Source organism: Telopea speciosissima, chromosome 3, assembly GCF_018873765.1.
Source record: "Telopea speciosissima isolate NSW1024214 ecotype Mountain lineage chromosome 3, Tspe_v1, whole genome shotgun sequence".
NCBI classification, from domain to species: Eukaryota; Viridiplantae; Streptophyta; class Magnoliopsida; order Proteales; family Proteaceae; genus Telopea; species Telopea speciosissima.
This window is the reverse complement of record NC_057918.1, coordinates 19,704,472-19,726,970: the sequence shown is the minus strand read 5'-3', so window position 1 is coordinate 19,726,970 and position 22,499 is coordinate 19,704,472. Positions and strand designations below refer to the sequence as shown.

The window sequence follows — 22,499 nt, the reverse complement described above, 5'->3', positions numbered from 1 at the left end:
AAATTCCCAAATGAGAGTTTTTATGGCTTTTCCTTTCTGAGTTTCTGGTTTTTGCTTTCTGGGTTTCTGTATTTGGGTGGAAAGAAGCTGCAGGAGATATATAAAAAAATGTATGACAGGAGAGGGAGAATGGCTTTTTGGATCTTCAAAAGCGATTCTTCTTCGTCTTTTTCTTCTCTCTCTGCATAAGAAAGTAAAGTATGAGTACTGAGGCAAAGGAAAGCTTCCTCAAGTTCTTAGTTAAAGAGGGTTTTCTCTTATAATTTGAACTTAATTGATTTCGGTTGGCAATGTAACTAACTTCCCGCGAAGGGAATATAGCATCGTTTTGAACCAACGTGCCTTAGAGGCTTAGATCCTTGGCTATAGATTCTAATGATGATTGATGATCTATTAAAAAAATTAATTCCCAAAGGTTACTAAAAGCAAATATTCCTTTCTTTGGTGGGCTTTATTAATCATTTATGGCATGGTTTTAGGTATCGGTTTCGATTTGGTATCGGCTTGATCAATATCGGTTTGTATCGACGTAGCAGATGATTTTGTCCTCGAAAAATATTTATACCATGTTAAGGGTATCAGTTGGAATGGTTCTTGGTATTCAGGATGGGTTTGTACCAGTACCAGTACCAAATGTGCCACTATGAGTATCGTCCCATTTAGTTAACGAGACCAAACCTTTCTATCTCGGTCCTGATTATTAATGGGACGGGACAGCACCGGTTCTTAAACGATTTTAAACCTGATAGAAAAAGGGAGAAGAACTTTAATGGTTTCTAACGATATGATTTTATTATTAGTGTTGTAGATCTTTCCATTATTATGAGATTTAAGACATTCCTTACTTTTGAAAGCAACTTAGAATATGAAACCATTATGAATTGAACATGATTGTATTTTTTCAATTTCCTTAAGACCACACATTTTAGATTTTATGACTAAGAATTAACAAGGATGAAATAAACAAATCCATGTACAGTTTTAGTCCTATCACTAGACAATTTTATAGAAATAGAACTGAAGGTCTATCGGTATGAGAGAAAATGCCACCCAGATACATCAAACTCCAACCATAAAACTTGAACAAAAAGAACATAAAATATATCCTTTGAAAGGGCATTGATAGTTCCGGTCTCACTCAATACCTAACCAGTATTTTAGTATTGATATCATTGGGAATCTCGTCCCATATATTATTTGGTACCAAAATTGATCAATGTGATGGATTCACTTGATGATTTGCCACCCCTGGTTCAAACACTTTCATTTAAAATATGTCTATCTTCTCTACATGGTAATAACTTGATATTGTGCTTTTATGATTGTTTGAAAAGGTTTTCACAACCCACTCCCACCCCCTTCCAAAATAAAAATTATTTGAAGAATAATGTGTGAATATGCAATACCCTCAAATTAAGTAAAATCCTGAGTGGCACATCTTTTGGGTGTTTCTAGAACAAAATTAGAAAAAGCGATAATTCCTTTATTTATCTTTATTTGGTGTAATGGATGAGAGAAAACTTTTCAGTTGGCTTTTAAGGGGGTCCTATATAAAAACCTGATCCCAATTCTTCTTTTGATAGGGGCATGGTAAGAAATCTACTTTCTTACAATTACGGACTTAATTCTTCTCAGGTTTTCTGTCCGGTCATATTCGTAGGTTCCTCTCACAGGGAGGACGGAAATGACGACCTCACCCCACCCGGGTAGTGCTTATTTAGTTTTGGTGACAACTAAATCTACTACTGTTCAAAAGGAGACGGGGGAAGGGAGATTTATTTAACTGAATTATCCTAACCTCACTTGATTAAGTTTGTCAGTGTGCAAATTAAACTTTATAGTTGGTCGAGTATATTGGCCTTCCATTTGAGGCATCAAGGGGCATATTCAAGAATTTATCAGTTATCACGAACTCATGTAAAAATCCATTTAAAGGACCCAAGGCATTTTCAAAATATATCGTGTGCTCTTGTATAATCCATAATTGAGAAAGGATAATGATTTTTTTTTCCCCCCCTATTTAAGATGCAAATAGCTTGTTTTTTTTCCGGATGAAAGTGTAATCACATTAACCACGCACCAATCCCAAAAGGTTGATCGACTTTTAGGACCGTGAAATGACGAATATACACAATACACACCACACTAACACACCCGATGTGGGTGCAAATAGATTGTTAGCAGTAGAGTATATAAACTCTGACTTCTAATTTATTGAAAGTCTACTATGAAGATGTTGTTCATAGCAGGAAGAGGATCAATCATATGAAGGAGTGCTGAATAAAAGTCAACAACAGATTCAATGACTGGTGCTGAGTAATTGACAAACACCCTTAATTAGGGTTTAGTCGTCTACAAATTGTGTGCCCATCCAGCATACTATGTGGTTGATTTTTGGACCAACCATATAACTATCTAATTTGATCTATCTTCATTGCCCAAATTTAAAATGCCATAATTAAAAACCAAGAGCAAAATGTCACTTAATGGCCTCATAATGATAAGTTTGCCTTAATGGTACACAAAAATTAACCACATGGTAGAAAGATGTAGCAATTTGGACTGTTGGATAGACAAGAGATAATTTGAAAAGATCACTTGTAAGTTCAAATTCAACCATGTATTAGAATGCATCCATGTATGTCCATGCATTTTTTGTTTGTGTGAGGGGAGGGGGGAGTTTAGAATCCACGCCTCTCAGATTACTATGCAATCTCTAGTACTCCTAGATTTTTAAAGAGTTTGAGGATTCAGTATCGGATAGGTTGGATTGGCCAATTCGTATTGGTATCGATCTACACCAATGCCAATTATTGACTGATCATCATGTATCGATGAATCTTACAGACAAGTGTAAAAATGTAAAAAAATTTAATTTATCAAAGAAATCAGGGGTAAACTTGACCGATTCAGACCCATATGGACTGTCGGATCCATATCGGATCATTATCGGTATAGCACAATAAAAAATAATAAAAAAAAAAGCGGTTGAACCCCACAAAATTCATTAAAAAAAAAACAAAACGAAATCTCCACATAATTTGAACTCTTTTTCACGTGACATGGCATGTGTTTTTGGCCGTCCGAGACTAAAACCATCAGATGGGCGGGAATTCGTTGGCCCTTCCCGCCATTACATAGATCCCTTGCTGGTCCCAAATTACGTAGATCCCTTGTTGGTCTCAAACTGGAACTTTGCATGGCTGAAATCCCCAAATTTCCCAAACCCTACCGATCCAAAATCAATCAATTGGACATTCCTCTTCCTCTTTCTCTGAAAATTTCCAACTACCCAAGAACCCTATTTGTGTGGATTTCATGGAGAATTCGGTTGCAGAACGCAAGACTGCCGAGGTTAGTGATTCCATTGAACAACCCGTCCGGCGTCGACTTGTTCAGTCAACACTGTTCCCAGATAGATTTCCATGTGTTCGAGTTAAAGAAGAAAATGGAGAAGATAAAGCAGTAGAGGAGGAGGACGACGCCGACGAAGGAGAGGAGTGTCGTGGCAGTGCGAGCATGAGTAAGAGTAAGAGAAAAAGGAAAGCTAAGGCCCAGCAAAAAGCTGATACCAAGGTAAAATTTGTTGCTTCTGATTATCGATTTCGCTTGAGATTACCAAAATTTGGCATTGGAATATGACAATTTTGAATTTCCCCCGACTTCCTTTTGGCTATTAACGCCATTTAGTAGGTACTGTAATTTTCACTGACATCACTGCCTGTCGCCCAATGTGTGTTGTTTGCCGTGTTGATGAGCTTGAATATACTTTATACAGATGTTTGGTTACTTAAACTAGGTTTGAAGATTTGTAGTAAAAAACAATTGGTCAACCAAGATTGGATATTCAATAGGATGATGTCCCTATTCAGGATCGATGTCAAATAATAAAGAAAAAAGAAGAAAAGAATACAAATAAAAATTAAATGTCCTCCAAAGATCCTAGCATGTACACATAAGAATGGAGGGAGGCAGATTATAATGGAAAATTAAACAACTTCTAGCTAATAATCGATGTGGTTTTTTAAGACCACAATTGTGAAAAAGAGTTCCCTGGGTCATGGGTAACTGTAATAGAGAAGGTCTTTAACAATTGCATGCTGAAACATTTACAAATTGACCCTAACTTCTACCCAACTGGATCCCATAAACAAAATTTGGGAGAAGGAAACTGCAAAGCTTATGTGAACAGAAGGCTTGCTATTTTTCTTCTTCTTCTTGCTGCTCCTTTTATTTCTCATCACAAAGTTGCTCCTGTACCCAAATCTTCTTTTGCTGCTTGTGTTGGTTTGGTAGCTCTGGGTTTTGGAATTTTGCAGTACCACAGATATTTCTTTTTGGCTACAGTTGTCATGCAAAGAATTTTATTGAGAAAAAAAGTAAAATGTAAAAGTACATGCCTCTATGTAGGGAGATTCTCATTTAGAAGACCTCAAATTACAAAATAAAGTAGTGCCATGTTTTTCTATTGAATGTCATTTGGTCAACACTTCCTAAGATCAACATCTCTAAACTCTTTCTTGAGGTTCCCTAATCAAGTAGGTATGATCCTTCATCCTGGCATATCCTTGGGAGTTGGGAGTGGGTTGTGATTTGTCCTTGAAAGTTATTTTCTTTCTTCCCTTCCAGCTGAAAACATTCACCAAAGAACCCCCTTGACTTCTGATGTAATGGAAGGGCAACACGAGAAGTTGAGATCAAGGCCCATGTATCACAGGGAGGCGCACCTTTTCTATACCATAATGATTAAGACAGTTAGACTAAACTCCAATTTAACTAATTAATGAAATAAATCCCGTATTCTTAAATCTTACCTGCATTATAGGCCCATTAAAGTAGTGATAGTGAAATGCTTTGGCCCAAAGGCCCAATCCATGCAATCCAACCCAAGACTTATTTCCACTAAAATAAGCACACTTCTTTGAGTTTCATGCATCAGAAAGTGATATTTCTAATTTGTTTGTTATCTTTTACTGGGACCCTTCCATTTCATCATTTTGTGTGCCATTTTTTGTTTTTGTGTCATTTCATATCATGTTACACTGAAACAAGTGCGTTCCATTTGTTATCTCATGTTCAGGTTAGGCATTTCTTATTTGTGCCATGCCCGTTAATAGAAGTGCCTCTTCAGGTTTGAAGATTTGTAGTAAAAAATAATTGGTCAACCAAGATTGGATATTCAATAGGATGATGTCCCAATTAAGGATCGATGTCATATAACACAGAAAAAAGAAGAAAAAAATACTAATAAAAATTAAAATGTCCTTGTCCAAAGATCGTAGCATGTACACATAGGAATGGAGGGAGGCAGATTATAATGGAAAATTAAAAAACTTCTAGCTAATAATCGATGTGGTTTTTTTAAGGCCAAAATTGTGAAAAGGAGGTCCCTGGGTTATGGTTAACTATAATAGAGAAGGTCTTTAACAATTGCATCCTGAAATATTTCCAAATTGACACTAATTTCTACCCAACTGGATCCTATAAACAAAATTTGGAAGAAGTAAGCTGCATAGCGTATGTGAATAGAAGGCTTGCTATTTTTCTTCTTCTTGCTACTCCTTTTATTTTTCATCACAAAGTTGCTCCTATACCCAAATCCTCTTTTGCTGCTTGTGTTGGTTTGGTAGCTCTGGGTTTTGTAATTTTGCAGTAGCAGAGATTTTTTTTTGGCTACAGTTGTCATGCAAAGAATTTTATTGAGAAAAAAAGTAAAATGTAAAAGTACATGCTCTATGTAGGGAGATTCTCATTTAGAAGACCGCAAATTACAAAATAAAGTAGTGCCATGTTTTTATATTGAATGTCATTTGGTCAACACTTCCTAAGGTCAACATCTCTAAACTCTTTCTTGAGGTTCCCTAATCAAGTCGGTATGATCCTACATCCTGGCATATCCTTGGGAGTTGGGAGTGAGTTGTGATTTGTCTTTGAAAGTTATTTTCTTTCTTCCTTTCCAGCTGAACACATCACCAAAGAACCCCCTTGTGATGCAGATCCAAGCACCCGCAAGAAGAAGAGGAAGAAGAGGAGGAAGAAGAAGCCCTAAGATTAGGGCCTAATAGTGGAGCCTTAGTTTATTTTATTTCAGTTTTAGTTTTCCCATACTTAATTTATTTTTTTAGTTTTAATGTAACATAAATTGAACCGGTTCAGACTTGGTTCAATTTAAGTGATTAGTTTCTATTGGTTGTTAGGCTCTTATTTCCTATTGGCTACTTTGGAATCTTTTTTTATTAAATTGTTTTAAGAGTTTGAAGTTGTTTTAAATCCCCCCCTCCATGATTTTTAGATGGAGGACTTTTTAGACTTGTATTAGGAATTGAGCCCAAGGCCATATTATAAATAGAAACCGTGGGAGGCTCCCCCACAGATTTCAGAGTTTAAATATACCGTTTTATGCTTGCTGCCTTTGCTCCTGTGAGAGTGTTGCTGCCTTGTGGATCTCAAGGTGAGGGATTGGTGGATCTCCAATCGACTCCTTGCATTTGTTAAGATTGGGATGTTCTTCTTCACTCCTTGCATCTGTTCAGATCGGGAGATACATTCTTCAATCAATCTTCAAGTTGCTACTGTTTTGAAGATCAGTTTTTTTTTCCAAGTAATTTACAGATTTCTGTAATTATCTTCTTCTTCTCACCTTCCAACCTAAACCTACCTACCCACAATCGATTCCCATTAAACCCTAACTCCCTTAAACCCTAAACTTTCTGTCCAGCTTTATTCCACCAACCAAATTCAACCAAATTTCAACCACAGCCCCATCACCCTTCCTCTTCCACTCGACCTTGCTTGTAGGCCCATTCCACCATTAAAAACCCTAATTCTCCATCCTTCATTAATTCCCCAAAAACCCTAAATTGCAGATCCATCACTTCTAACCCTCCATTATTCATCAAACCTCGGCCGAATCTTCTCCTTCATCTCTAGATATTCAACCTTAAGCCCTAGCCTAATTTCCAACCTTAAACCCTAATTTCACCTAATTCTCTGTTTCCCAAAACCCGAATCCTAACCCTAATTTTCTGAAATTTGAAATTCCATACAAACTTTGATCAAATCTTCACTGTTATTTTCCCCTAGACCTGCCTAGCATTACCATATAAAATTTACCCCCATTCACCTAAACCTAACCCTAGTTTTGACCTAAACAGCCCCAGAACTGCCAATCGGCTAGTAGGTTGCAAGGGTCTGATTTTACCTGGCTCCTAGTAGATTCTATCATCTATCTAGGACTACGTTACCTTGACTTCTGATGTAATGGAAGGGCAACACGAGAAGTTGAGATCAAGGCTCATGTATCATAGGGAGGCACCTTTTCTATACCATAATGATTAAGACAGTTGGACTATAAGTCCAATTTAACTATTTAATGAAATAAATCCCGTATTCCTAAATCTTACATGTATTATAGGCCCCTTAAAGTAGTGATAGTGAGATCCTTTGGTCCAAAGGCCCAACCCATGCAATCCAACCCAAGAGTTATTTCCACTAAAATAAGCCCGCTTCTTTGAGTTTCATGCATCAGAAAGTGATATTTCTAATCTGTTTGTTATCTTTTATTGGGACCCTTCCATTTCATCATTTTGTGTGCCATTTTTTGTTTTTGTGTCATTACATATCATGTTACGCTGAACCAAATTCATTCCGTTTGTTATCTCATGTTCAGGTTAGGCATTTCTTATTTGTGCCATGCCCGTGAATATAAGTGCTTCTTCAGGTCAAGTAATTTGTATTATACTCACGTCATGATATGACAGAATTGGCTGGAGTCTCAGGACAGTAAATTGAAAACCTTAGTCAAGGTCATGAGTCGTGGTTGATCTATGATATTGATCTTTTCAACTTAAAAACAGTAAGGTGGGTGCATGGGTCATGCCTGTTTTCAACCATTTTGTAGCATTTATCAAGTTAGTATTTGGTGTCACTTGTTCTGTGGACTTGAGTTTCCCTTTTGAACAAAGATTGTACTCTAGCAGCCTTTTCCCAAAATGGTTATAACTTGTAACTCTGTTCACATTTCGAGTTTTGTACTGTTTTGAGCAGTCTCAATTCTAATTCGTGAAGGACTGTGCTTGAGAATAAAGCTTTGGAGTGAAAGATTGTGCTTGAGAATAAAGCTTTGGCTTGTTAGTTTTGATAACATTCTAAATCGCAGATGTTTACCTGCAGCTATTTGTTGATCTCTCTCAAACTTGATTCACAGGATCCTGTTACAGGCAACGAGACACTAAGCCAAAGAACAGAAAACAGAAGATCTCCTGTTACTTTTGGTACGTAAAGTTCATATTCTGATCATAGTCCTGCTACTTTTCTAAAGTTTTGATTATTCAATATGTTCTGGACACTGGTGTTTCGTGATTTAAGTCTTTGAACCCAAGACTGTTATATTTAATACTGTATTGTTTTCTTTGCCAGATCTCTAAGGTTTGATTTTCCCCCCCTTAAAGTGTTGTAGTTAAGATTGTCACGATAGAGCAATCACTCCATCGTGTTCTAGCTCTCTCTTTCCCTATTCTCCATTTGCATCGTCTCTCTCTCACTCTCTCAGTTCTCTTCTTCTTCTTCTTCACAGGTTTTGGTTGTTGAGGTTTTGTCACAAAAGTGTTTCAGTTTACCTTGTTAGACATATCACATATCCACACACTAACCTTGCTGCTGATTCATCTCAATAGCATGCATCTCCATTGAGAATGCAAGAGTTTTCTACTAACCAAAAACGTTGGAAGGGGCTCCCTTTCCTAGTATTAATAAAATCCTGCAAATATATATTACATAGGAGATCTCTCCCTATGTGGGAGAGAGATGGGCCTGCCATTAAGCCTGACCTGACCGGCTCGTGTACCTTTTTCTTTTTAGTCGTTATTGAGTCTTGTAGGACACTTCTTATAAAAACTATAGCCTTCTAAGGCTAAGAGAAAGATAGATACTCCTAAACTTCTATTACAATAATAGAAAGACTTAAGTATTAACAGGGAAAACTCAAAATAGGAACTACTAACATAGTAAAGACGTAGTAACTAAGAATGGCTACAAAATAGAAACTAAAGTATATCCTCCACTATGGAACAATCCAACAGCATATCTTCTAGAAAACCTCATCCATGCAAGGGCCTATGGGGCCCACACACTCTTCCAAATCTTCTAGATGTTGCGTTGGTCACAATCTTCAAAGGATTTTCTAGAAACTTTGCTAAAGCACAGGACACCATGCAAGGTATAACCAGACCCACAACCATGGGTCATTCATGGGCCTATCTCCAAACTGAGGGCTATAATATGGGCGTGGTTTTTACTTAAACCGTGGAGCCTATTTGGGGCCTGGTTGGGCTAGCCCTTCTTCCTCCTATGCAGCTACTGTTGGTGCTCTACATCAAATAAGTAAGCTATCTACTGTGTGGATTGTCTTACTTTACCTTTATGCTATTTATTAATTTTCCAAGCAACCATGCTTCACTTTTCTGAAGTTTATGTCAAATCCTATGTAAGGCTTGGACTTCTTTTTTACTCTACATAAGTACATATGTGCCACAATTAGTTGCTAATTTTATGAAGCAAAAGCCTGCAATATGATCTGTTTGACTAGGGTGTATACTGCCTTATGTGATACCTGAAACTAACCATTAAAATTTTGCTTTTGCATGCCGTGTTGATTCTATTAATTTCTTGTGCTTGGTGGCTTCTAGGGCTTCTGAATTAGAAAATTTTGAAACCAGGAATATTGTTTGAGAATACTGTCATTGGTTTATTATAGATTTTAATATATTCTTTGGTTTAATACTTTCCTCTAATTCCTTGAGCAATTAGTGATATTTGATCCTTCTGCTTTTCCGGTAAGGTAAGAGAAGCCCTCAACAATCAAAGAAGAAGCCAAAGCAGGCTAATACTACACCTAGTAAAAGCCCTCAACAGTCAAAGAAGAAGCCGAAGCAGGCTAATACTACGCCTAGTAAAAGCCCAAAATCTGGTGGCCTGAAGGGGGCATGTCATATTCGTTCACTAACAATTACGAAGTCGGATGCTGAAGAAGACAAAGATATCCATAGTGAGGATATGTCACAACCAGTTACTGACTTACGGTTAGAGGCAAAAATAACAGCAGAGGTTTGTGGAATTTTTTACGTTGTGCCCTTTTTTAAAAAACAAATATAGTGTTTCTCCCATTTTGGCTTATTTTCTTGTTAGTCACACGTGTAATTTGTATATTGTTTGTTTTGGAGAGAATTTCAGCACTCAGATTTTCATTCTGTCTCCAATGGGCAATTTTACATTTTGATTTCGGAGTTTGTTCATTGTTGCTTGATATCATTGTTCAAAGATTTTGAATATCTCCCAAGTCCCAACCTTTTCATGATCCTTAACTGTAAGACCTTTCGCTGACTCATCCTTTACAGGAAAATGCACGACTGTTTGCTGGAAAGCAAACACATCCATTTTTCTCTTTATGGAAAGCAGGTAAGAAAGTTCAGGAGACTCTGGAGACAACTATTGTGGACAATAAGGGTTGCTCACTTCTGAATGAGGATGAAAGCACTTGTGGCCCTATTCATGTATTTGAGGTGCTGCAGGTAAAAATGTTATTGGAAGTGGATTTGTTTCTTATGTTTTAATTTTCTCTCCCATTTGGTAAATTCATCTTGTTTGTGTTTGGTACAGGAGGAGCATGTCTTTCTTGACTGGAGAAATTGGGTATTTCATGACGGAACCTCGCTTCATTCTACTTTTGCTTCAGAAAATTCACGCTCTCCGGTCTTTGAAGGCTCTGTTCATCCTTTGAAATTTGAAAACTTTCTCACCATGTCTAATCCCCTTGAAGCATCCTTAATTCAGACTGAGGTGCCTTTGGATCAATCGCATTCTCAAGTGGAAATGTTGACCGCAGTGTCACCAACAGCATTTTCCTTGTCATCTGATATGGAAACGGCACAAAATTACTTAGAAATGGTACCTTCTATTTTATTTTATGTAGACGTATATTTTCCCTTCTCAAAAAGTTTTCCAATTATCATATCAATCTTTAAGTATCATTGTGTCTGGTAATTTATTACTTGTTATGCAATATTCAGTCCTTGTGCATGCAAATTTGCAGGTCCATGAAAGAGATAGAGTTGGTTTCTTCTCTGGAAATACTAGTTGCGCATGTAATTCAGATCTGAAGTCACAGGACAGGTCAGCAGTCTCCTGAACTACTTAATGGTGTTCACATATGCTTAAATTTTTTTTTAGTCTACTTGAGGGACTTTGTGGACACTGATTGAGTCCGATTTTGTCAGCCATCTTTTTATTTTTTCTGGAACAACATCAATAGCCTAACTTTCTTGATGACATTATTATTAGGACTATTACAACTAACTGGTCATTTTTTTTGGGGTGGGTGGGTTGTGGTCTATCTTTGTTATCTTCAAGATCTTAACTGTGCTTCTAAATCTAGTAGCAGGAGAAAAGTCTCAAGTAGGGATGCAATGGGGATGGTTAATGGGGTTGGTCGGGTATGACCAAGGTTCGAAGTTTCGGCTGCAGGTTTTGGTTTCGATCTGGCTCGAAACCGAAATATTTTGCGAAACTTCAACCGAAAATTGTTAAGTTTCGGCTGCAGGTTTTGACTACTGGTTTCAAGGCCCAAATGACCAAGTTAGGTCCCAAAACATCTGGGGAACTCTATTTTAGGCCCTCTAAACATAGTAGAATCCTTAGATTGTAAAAAAAAAAACCCAAAATGGTAGTTTGGCTTCGGACTCTAGGTTGGTAGTGTACTTGTATGCTGCTATATACACAAACTTTAGTACTAGAACACACATTAAGAATGAATAAACATAAAATTAGAAACCATTTCCCTGTGAGTGGATGTCATACTCAAATATGGGAATGGATAAAGAAGATGCATGCTTCCCCCACGCTAGTAAAATGATCATATGCACTGAACTCTGACTAGCTACTCTCTCCGGCAAAGGATGGCGTGCCCACTCTGTTGTCCCCTATACTCACACCTCCAAGAGTGCTAGATATGCTATCGGCATTGCAAGTAAATCAATCTTAGGCTCAATGCTGCCGCCGCTTCTTCGAAGAGCTGGTCTGGTTGCCATCGGCATCTGAGTTGACGAGTTCCTTCTCCCCTCACTCTCCGGCTCCAGATCCCCAAAATGAAGGGCTGGTCGTCACCACTGATCTTCCTCGTCGTGGAATGCTGGTCACCTTCCTCTGCTCCCTGTCATACCTCACCTCTTTGGTGTCTGGCAACACAGTGGTGGAGTACCCACCTCTCACCTTGTCAAAGAGGTACCCTGCACAGACATTAGAGCAGAACCCAGTTGTTGTCAAATGACAACCTCTGCACCCACCACAGAGCAGGTGACAAGCTTTTAGTAGATCAACAAAACTTTCCACAGTTTAGCTTTCATTCTTCTTTAATTGTTACTTCAAGCCTATGCAAATGGAAAATGTCGTAGGTCTTGTTTAACATTTTCTTATAATCGTTAGATTAGTCTGTATAGTTATAGCTAGTGAAATTTAAGCATTGACGTATTAGCTTTGTTGTCGTTTTCCATATTTCTAGTTTAAAATTTTCTTATAATCCAAACATGATATTGACAGCATATACAACTTTTGGATTAAATGTTAGCCAGTAGCTTTCTAGTTTCTACACCAACTAACAATTTTCATTTACTTTTTGAACCACTTATTATTCTACATTTATGTTTTCCCATTTCTTGGTTGTTGAGAAGAATTTTTTTTCTTCTTTGTAATTAATGAATCCTTTGGTTTTGTTGTGTTTCTGCATATGCAGGATTAAGCCATATTATCATGATTGTGCTAATCTGCCTATTGGCAGCTTGTGGACGAATAAGTATGAACCGGGAAATGCCTTCCAGGTTATGCCTTGCAATTTTATCTTTTCTTTTTATTTGTTATATAATTGCTTTTCTTTAACAATTCCCATGAATCATAAGATATTTTTGTGATGACATGGTCCTGCAGGTATGTGGAAATGATGAATCAGTAAGGTTTCTCAATGAATGGTTGGGGTCTTGGAATGAGAGATATCTTAAAAAAAGTAAAAAGTCAACTGTTGATGTTGAATGTTCCAGTCAAGATGGTGAAGATGGCTGGTACCAAATTGATTCTGATACTGAAAACATGGATGAAGGACATAGCCTCAAGAATGTTCTCTTGGTTACTGGACCAGTTGGGGTATGTTTCTGTTGTATTTTGAGGCAAAAATGGTTTTGATAATTTGATTATGCACACATATTTTCCAATAATGAGGTACTGGTTCATATTATCTGAGTTTACATGCAGACATCATGAATGCATGCTTCATGCACCACATTTGGTGCATTCTGTTGTTCTATCATATTATTATTCATTATTTAATTGTTTCCTTGTGGCATAATTTAGTTCTTAGATGTCACCACTTATTAAAAAAATCCTTTCAGAGGCTTTGCCAATTTTCTCTCAGTCCAAGAATTTTATTTGTTTATTTATTATTTTTCTTTGGTGTTCCTCTTAATCCTTTTCTGGCTATTGATTTTAAGTACAAAGCTGTAATGACAAGATGGGCAAATGAAGATTTTTGTGGGACGTCAGGAGCTCTAATGTTTAATTATTTTTAGAGCTTGTGAATTTTTCTTCCACAGGACTTGCCTCGAATCTTGAAAGTCAACAATACGTACACATATATAGAATATCTATATAAATATCACCAAATATTTTTTAAAGTGAGTGCAAAAAAACTGTTTTATAGTGTCCAAAACAAAGTGAACCACTTATTCAACATATCAAACAGGTGACAAGTTGTCTAGGGGGGGAAAGAAAAATGATGAATGACCTAGATCTACTTCATGGGGGAAAAAAGAATGCCAATTTGGGAGCCTGACAGAAATAATGATTTGCCTCCATATTCATTCAGAGAAATAATTTTTTAATCCCCAACTCATGCACAAAAGGAGCATTGTCTGTTACTCCCTCCATCCCACAAAGAAAGTTGTCTTTCACATTTTTGTCTGTCACAAATTAAGGAATGAGTTTATGAAGTTACCATTTTTCCCCTTGTATTGATCACCTTACTAATTTGCTGCTCAATTTGAAGAGAGTTAAAACAAGTGATGGGAGGGGTATATATAAAAATGAGGGGTGTTTTAATGCTTAACGACTTCAACCTCAACTTTAGGCTCCAAGTGGAAAGCCATTGTGGGATAGGAGTAGTAGCCAGGCAGGCTGGATCAAATATTGCCTGCACACATTTCTGAAGTTGAGGTCTGATTACTCAATGTTTCCACATTGTATTCTGTGGTTATTGTTATGTTTTTCATTTTGGTGCAGAGTGGGAAATCTTCTGCCATCTATGCTTGTGCAAGGGAGCAAGGGTTTGAAGTAATTGAGGTAATTTACAGTAATGTTACTCCCTATATTCTCTTGTTTCGTTTTTTATTTAAGACACATATTTACTTAGGATTGTACCTCTTAACTACCCATGTGTTTATGATTATACATGTGTGAATGACTACTTAAATATGATCATTATGCATAATGCACACATACAGAGGTATATGGTCGTATACCTAAATTTGTCTGAGTTAGATGTTAGGAAACTCCTTGAGGCACATTAAAAAAAGTTTGATCTCTTGAAGCATATATCCCAAGGGGCATCACTTAGGACCATAGTTGTCAAGGTGACTAGACGATCCAAGGTGTTGGAGGGGAGCCTTGACGCCCGCTTGGGCACCTAGGCTTGTAGTGTATGTAATATGATATAACTATTCTAGTAATGACCTGATATGACAAAACTAACATAAAAAACAAAGCATTGAATATAATATAAGCGTATTCATAAACAAAAAAAAAAAAAACAAAATAATAAACATAAATCAACATAAACTCCTGAAGTTTCAAGAAACTGAGATAATATAAGATGTGCTGTCACAAGGCCACAAGGCCACAAGGCAACGCCTAGGCGTGTGCTCTTTTCTTTGCATCAAACAAGGCATGCTGTTGCCTTGGACACAAGAAGATGCCTAGACGCCTAGGAGGCACCTAGGTGACGCTTTGACAACTATGCTCAGAACACAAATACATAACCGTAGTTTGGGAACGGAAATGGAACGGGTACGGATACGTACGGGAATTAAATGGACCAGACGGCAATAATACTTTTCAAAAATCCAACACAACAAAATGTACATGGCAATGATACGGTACGTGTTGAATACGGCTGCTCTGTAAAGAAAAATACGGACATATACAACAAGCATTAAGTTGATATATCAAGTCAAAAAGGCTTAAAAGAACCAATGCAGTTAAAAGATCATCTTTATGATCATTGAAACCAATCCTAAATTAAAAGAATGCTTGCATATGAAGAGTAATCTATATGGTCACACACATGAGTGGATCCCGAAGGGCATCCACATCCAGTATCCACCGACAAAAGCTTCAGAATGGAGCCTCCATCAACCTTTTTCTTGGTAATAGCCCCTATCGAACCCCATTATCACTTTTTCTTTGTAAAAGCTTCTCTCTCTCTCTCTCTGTTGCAGTATGTAGATTGTCATGGCTTGCTGTTGTGCCTGTTGCTTCTGGGTCCAAAGGAAAAATACCTTGAGTCGGCCTGGCGGCTTGCATTACCCTCACATCTTCCTCTCTAACTGCTCCAGCTTTCGCCAGAAAATCCTATAGTTTATGCCGTGTCTTTATGAAACTGAACATCATCAACACTTCTGAGTTTCCGATCAACGCTACCACCACCCGAGTTGCAGATCATGTATTAGTACGATGTCCTGCACTCCTCTGATGAAAGGGATTTAGGTTTTTAGGGTTCTATTTTGTTGAGAAGAAGACTGGACAGGTCTTGGGGCTTGGGAGTTGGGATTTTAGTTATATATATATATATATACACTTAACATATTTTAAAACGTATAATACGAATCATACGTGCTTAATACTTGACTTCATAAAATCCGCGTTTTTTACTGTTTGAAAGGTAACATACGTTAAAAAATGTCTTTTTGATTCATACGGACGGATACACATATAATATGCGTATTATTCGCATATTTACTAACTAATTACATAACCTTTGTATGTATAACCGTTGGTTATATAGTATAGTTAAAAATATATATAAGTGTCCTTAGTTGTATGGCATCTATTTATGTAAATATCAATGCACCCCAATTTTGTTGCATGGCATCTATTTATCCAACTATCGATGCATTCCACTTTTACATGCTGCAAGATAAACATATTTAAATAAATTTTGAAATAAATATACTCTATAATTAAGATTATGTACCGAGGTTGTTGAACTTTGTAATGTTCATTAATTATCGCGTGGCAGACAGTTTGGTGCCTCCATGTTACATAGGATCTTGCCCCATTTCATTGGTAAAATTCGGAAGAAAAGGAGCATACCACGTGGATCAAAAGTGCATCCATAGCTATGGAAAATTATGAGATGCAACTAACCTCCACCTTCCTTCGCTTAATTTTATTTTCTCTTAAACACCTTGCACTGACTTTTGATTCCTGTTACACTCTCATTTCAGGCTGAAAATTGACTAGAGAAATGGATGTGGGTCCTGTATAAACATGACCCACCATGTCAGCAATTACTTGCCACTTGGAGACTAGGATACCAAGTTCACTGGCCATCATTTTCCAGGGGGGTGGGTGGGGAGGGGCTTGTTAGAAAAGCATATAAGTGCCCAAACACTGAGGATATAAACAAGAATTAGAGTGTTGGAATGCTAACTTTGGAGAAATAAGCAAGAGTTAGACTGTTAGACCTTTTATCCTTTTGGAGTTTGACTTTTTAACTATTTTTATTTGATTCAAATAGGGAGTATTTGCTTATTTATGAATAATATCTTAAGTAAATGAAATCATTTACTTAAATGATATTTGATTAAAATAAGTGCCAAACCTGGTTCGATACTATTTCGAGCCTAGGTTTTGTCAGGTTTCGATGCGGATAAGTGAATTTATACAGGTGTGTAGGATCCAATGCAACCCTAGAGGGGGGTGAATTGGGTTGTGACTAATTTAAACAACATATAACATGACCCCATAAACATTCCAATCATCATACAATGGAAAATGATAGAAAATAAATAAGCATCAAACATATGGAGTGCCATGGATGATATTATTAGAAGCTTGAAATAAAGTATGTGCAAGAGAGAGATAGAGAGAAGGAGACAAAGATGCACACAACCAATTTAGAGTGGTTAGGATCTAACTGATTCAACATCCACTACCTTGTTCGCGGACCAAAGATTTAATCCACTATCAAATATCCCTTTCACTGGTAGGAATCAAGCCCTTCACAACTCAATCACAGTCCCTTGGATTAAGCATCTGAGCTAGGCTATGGATTTCCAACCCGGACCACACAGGTCAAGAATTTTCTACCCGGGCCACACAGGCTTTTCCTCTACAAGTACACTAAGTACAATGAGCTACACAAGCTCCACTATAGCAAATGGCTTCTTCTTCTTCAAGCTTGTAATTGTACACACTTTAAGTTCAGATGATCTGCACAAGATAGCCCTTCTCAAGTTGTTGTGATCGATTTAGCTCAGTTCACGATGATTTTCTCTTGTTCTTCTTCTTGTATTCTTGTATATGACATTCAAATGACTCAACCTATATATAAGCAACAAACTAGCTGTTGGGGTCAGCAAAACTAGTTGTTAGAGTCAAGCTTAGTTTCCGATTCAAAATATTTTAATTATCTTTTCATTCCCAAGAGAAAACTAACTAATTGAGGTCCATTCCAATTCCAAATCAGTTGGAAGTATTAATTCATTTTGGTCTCCAATAATCAACTTATATTTTCTAAAAAACTAGTTGTTGGAGCTCCTCAACATCAGTGAAGATGTTTAGGAATTCCACTCAGGTGGTTAGAATCCAAGTGATTCATTAATGGTTCTTCAAAATCCAATCAAAAGCTTAACCACGCAGCATTAATTCACTCTCACGGAATACTGTGTGATGCTCATGGAAGTCTGTGGAATAGGGACTCAAAGTCATTGCTCTTGGGAATCAAAAGCTTGACCACGCAGCATTAACTGCAATTTGTTGTCTAATTTTTTAAAACTGTAGCCAGAAATAGAGTAAGTCCAAATCAGATGAGACATATTCCTGATATGTTTTTTTACCAGGTCAGTGCTTCTGATTGGCGAAATGGAACTGTTTTGAAGGAGAAGTTCAGAGAGGCAGTTGAATCTCATCGGTTTAAATGGTTGGCAAATTTACTCACTGATGAGTCTATTCTAGAACCTGCATGTCTCTTGTCTTTGCCTACCAATTCATATCAGCATGCTTTGTGTTATTTATATATTTTTATATTAATTATTTCGTATCTGCATAGATGTGCACCATTAGTTAAGAATAGTTTTGCTAGTGTGAATTTCTAATAGGGTCCTTAATTGATTGATAGAATATTGATAGTTAACCTCTGTTGGTCATTTGCTAATGTTTCCCTAAAACTATGCTAGAGACATAGTTGTCAAGGAACTAGGCGACCCAAGGCGTTGGAGCGCCTCCTAAGCGCTTAGGCGACAAGGTGGCTGCCTAAGCATCCTAGTATTAAATTTTTTTTATTTTTTATGTATCCATTATATCTAGTAGACTACCATAGCAAATAGCCAAGTAGCATATTAGCAATGATATAATTCTACTTATATGCTACATCAAGAATCATATCAACATCCATTGTATATTAAGCTGATAGAACTATAGAAGCACAAAGAAAACACCAGCAACAGAAATATTATTAAGCAATAGCTAACATTAGATAATATTTCCAATATATTTTAGTCACATATAATAGCTAACAATAGACCACTTGGAAAAGCAAAAAGAACCCCGTTACACCAATAAACCACTTGGAAAATTCAATAATAATAATCCACCAGAAATTATAGCTAATAATAGATATTAGGGCTCTTATCAAATCCACCCATGTCTTCTGGATTTATTTGGAATGTCAAGGGACTTAATTCCTTGGCTAAACATGCTGATATTAGGGCTCTTATCAAATCCATCCACTCCCCGCATTGCCTCCTTGATTGCTCCCTGTTGGTGCTTTCTTTCCAAGTATGAACATTCCCCTAATGGCTGCATCTGGATTTTATGGGACCCCTCCAAAATCAACATCTCTATTTCCTTCTTCTCCCCCCAACTTCTCCACCTCCAGCTCTCCCTCCCCAACTCCTTGTCATCCTTCTCCCACTCGGTAGTATATGCTTTTAATCGAGCTATTTATCGGCTCTCTCTTTGGACCGATCTCTCCCTCCTTAAGTCCAGTGAGAGCTCCCTCCCTTGGGTTGTGAGAGGTGATTTCAATGTAGTTAGGTTTGGTCATGAGAAAATTGGACGACCTATCTGTCAATGCTTTTAATGATTGTATTGAAGATCTTGGTATCAATGACTTGAGATGGTTAGGCTCCCCTCTTACTTAGCACAGTAGGAGAGTTGGCATGGATCGGATTGCTTGCCATATAGACTGGGTCCTCATCAATGTGGCTTGGCTCTCTCTCTCTACCCCAATTCCCACGCCAACTTCCTCCTTCTAGGCATGTCCGACCATAGCTCTTGCCATCTCCTCATTCAACCATACTCCTCCTTTGGGTTTAAGCCTTTCAAATTTTTTGATATGTGGTCATCCCATTCTCATTTTCTCCCTACTGTTTGAGAAGCATAGAACAAACATGTCCACTGTTTTTCCCTTCCTCTCCTCTCTTTTGCAAGAAAGCTTCGCATTCTAAAGAAGCCCTTAAAGCTTGGACTTCGTCTAGCTTCGGTAATATCTCTTCCTGAGTGTCCTCTTGCCGCACTAGTCTTTCCCTTGTCCAATCCCAACTCCAGGTTGACATGCTCAACCCTTTGTTGAATGGGGAGGAAAACCCGCCTCTCCATGGAGCTCTCCTCCCTTTCCTCCTAAGAAGAGAGTTTCCTCTGCCAAAAAATCCCGTATCAAATGGCTTGAGCTTGGTGATTCTAATTCGGCCTACTTCCATCGATCCATGAAAGCCCATTCCAACTCTAATTCTATCCCCATGCTCCTCACTCGAGATGGTTCCTCGCTCACGGCTGTTCTTGACATTAAGAAGGAAGCCATCTCCCATTTCTCCTCCCTCTTCTGTCCTCCCCCTCCCCCTCCCCCCGATTTTATCAATAAATTTGCCCCCTCCCTCCATGACTTCCTCCAATCTATTCCCTCTAAGGAAGATCCTCAAAGCAGTTCTTTCTCATAAATCCAATCGAGCTCTTGGCCCTGATGGATTCAGTATGGGGTTCTTCTCGTTTTGTTGGGACATCATTAAAGATGAGCTCACCAAAGCTATTTATAGCTTTTTCTTCAATCCCAGCCAACTCCCTTAAATAAACCAAACTTTTCTTTGCCTCATCCCCAAGAAAGAGGGAGCCTCCTCCTTGTTTGACTTCAGACCTATCTCTCTCTGCAACCTTCTCTACAAATTCATTGCCAAAATCTTGGAAAATATGCTACAACTTGTAGTCCCTTCCTTAGTCAGCCCCAATCAACCGACTTTCATTTCCAGCAGAAGCATTGCTGATAATATTCTCCTCTGCTCGGAAATTGTTTGGGATTTCGCTTGTAAATCACATTCCCCAGCTGCCCTCATGAAAATTGACATCCATAAGACATTTGACTCCCTGCGTAGGGATATTGTTTGTGATGTCTTAACCCAGATGTCCTTTCCCCTGTTTTTGTCCACTAGATCCACTATTGCATCTCCTCCCCTTTCTTCTCTATCATTGTCAATGGTTCCCTTGTTGGTTTCTTCCCTTCCAAAGTTGGAATCCGCTAGGGTTGCCTCCTATCCTTTTCTCTTCTCCAGGAGCATTCAGGCAAAAACGGACCAACACCTTTTCTCCCCCCATCCTTAAGTGCAAAGCCCTCAACCTTGCCCATCTTGCCTTTGTTGATGATCTCATGATCTTCTACAAGGCTTACCCCTCCTCTATCTCTTCCATTATGTCTTCATTGCAGCTCTTCGAGATTCTCTTTGGTCTTCGAATTAATTTCTTGAAGTCCATATTTTCTTCTCTGGTGTCTCTGATGCGGACAAGGATACCCTGCTCCACCTAATAGTATTTTCCCTAGGCTCCTTACCTGTGAAATACCTTGGTCTTCCTTTGATCCTTGCCAGACTAACTGGTATTCATTGCACCCCTATGCTGGACCTTATCCGTAAAAGGCTCCAGCTCTGGAAGGGCAAAATCCTTTCCTTCGCAGGTAGGATTGAGTTGATCAGATCTGTCCTTCAATCCTCATACATATACTGGTTTGGTATCTATGGGCTTCCAAAATCCACCATCAAAGCCATGGAATCTCTCTTCTGCTTCTTCCTTTGGAAAGGAAAGGAATCTTCTAAATTCCTACATCCGATTAGTTGGGCAGCTACCTGTCTCCCAAAATATGAAGGAGGTCTTGGTAACCGCAGGATCCGCCACTATTATATTGCTGGCACCCTCAAGCTAATTTGGAAAATCTTCACCAAGCATGATTCAATCTGGGTCAATAGGGTCTACTCCTATCTCCGTAAAAATGACTTCATTTGGACAGCCCCCCAACCTGTAGACCTCCCCCTGGGTTTGGTGCAAAATCCTTCTCCTCCATCCCTTAGCTTACAACTACCTCCTCAGAGATCGCTGATGGGACTTCTATCTCCCTCTGCCTGGATCCATGGCATCCCCTAGGAGTCCTTTATAATATCATAGGTGCCCGTTCGGTTTATTCCTCTGGTAGTCCTAAATCTGCCCTACTCTCCACACTCTTCTCCCTTGGCTCTTGGTCCCCCCTCCCCCCAACCCTTCTCTCTCGGACAAGATTACTTGGCTCCCCTCCCCTAAATGGATTTTTTAGCTCTAACTTTGCTTGGGACTTTGTCAGACACCATGCCCCCTGTCCCATGGTACGATATAGTTTGGTTCAAAGGCCACATACCCCGCCATAGCTTTAATGTATGGAAAACCCTTAACCTCTGCCTTCCATCCAATCATATCTCCTCCACCGTCACATCCCTGTCTCCCCCTCCTGTGTCCTTTTCTGAAATGGTAATGAGGACGTTGACCACCTTTTCTTCTCCTGTCCCTTAGCCCTCACTATTTGGAAGAAAGCCTTGGACTCCATTTGGCCCCATAGAAGGAGACCTCTTCCCTTCGTCAGTGAGTGGCTTTGGTTGGATATGGTCTTTTTGGGTAGTACGATCTGTGATACCACCAACAAGCTTGTGTTTGGGGCTGCTATATCTCAAATTTGGATGGAGCGGAATCTCCAAAGATGGACCTCAAATTCTTGTTCTATTGACATGATTTGGAAAGCCATCTTCTTCGATGTTAGTTTCAAGATCCACATGCTTCCCCATAGATCTCTTGTAGATACCCCAAGGAACATGCATATTGTTGTATCCTGGGGATTAGATGTTTCTCTTTTGCAGCCTCATGGCCTGCCTTCTTAAGGCTTGAGGCTTGTA

At 38.4% G+C, this 22,499-nt stretch overlaps 1 protein-coding gene across 1 annotated transcript in view; it reads left to right on the top strand.

The window, feature by feature from the left end:
- Nucleotides 1-3,237: 3,237 nt before the first annotated feature.
- Nucleotides 3,238-22,499, top strand: part of LOC122655611 — a 32,945-nt gene continuing 13,683 nt past the window's right edge. Inside the window, exons 1-11 of the mRNA XM_043849851.1 lie at nucleotides 3,238-3,576; nucleotides 8,207-8,273; nucleotides 9,839-9,879; nucleotides 9,934-10,104; nucleotides 10,395-10,568; nucleotides 10,657-10,944; nucleotides 11,090-11,169; nucleotides 12,785-12,869; nucleotides 12,976-13,188; nucleotides 14,320-14,379; nucleotides 18,159-18,238. Of these exons, the coding sequence (XP_043705786.1) occupies nucleotides 3,319-3,576; nucleotides 8,207-8,273; nucleotides 9,839-9,879; nucleotides 9,934-10,104; nucleotides 10,395-10,568; nucleotides 10,657-10,944; nucleotides 11,090-11,169; nucleotides 12,785-12,869; nucleotides 12,976-13,188; nucleotides 14,320-14,379; nucleotides 18,159-18,238 (1,517 nt within the window). The 5' untranslated portion in view covers nucleotides 3,238-3,318. The remainder of the gene's footprint in view (nucleotides 3,577-8,206; nucleotides 8,274-9,838; nucleotides 9,880-9,933; nucleotides 10,105-10,394; nucleotides 10,569-10,656; nucleotides 10,945-11,089; nucleotides 11,170-12,784; nucleotides 12,870-12,975; nucleotides 13,189-14,319; nucleotides 14,380-18,158; nucleotides 18,239-22,499) is intronic.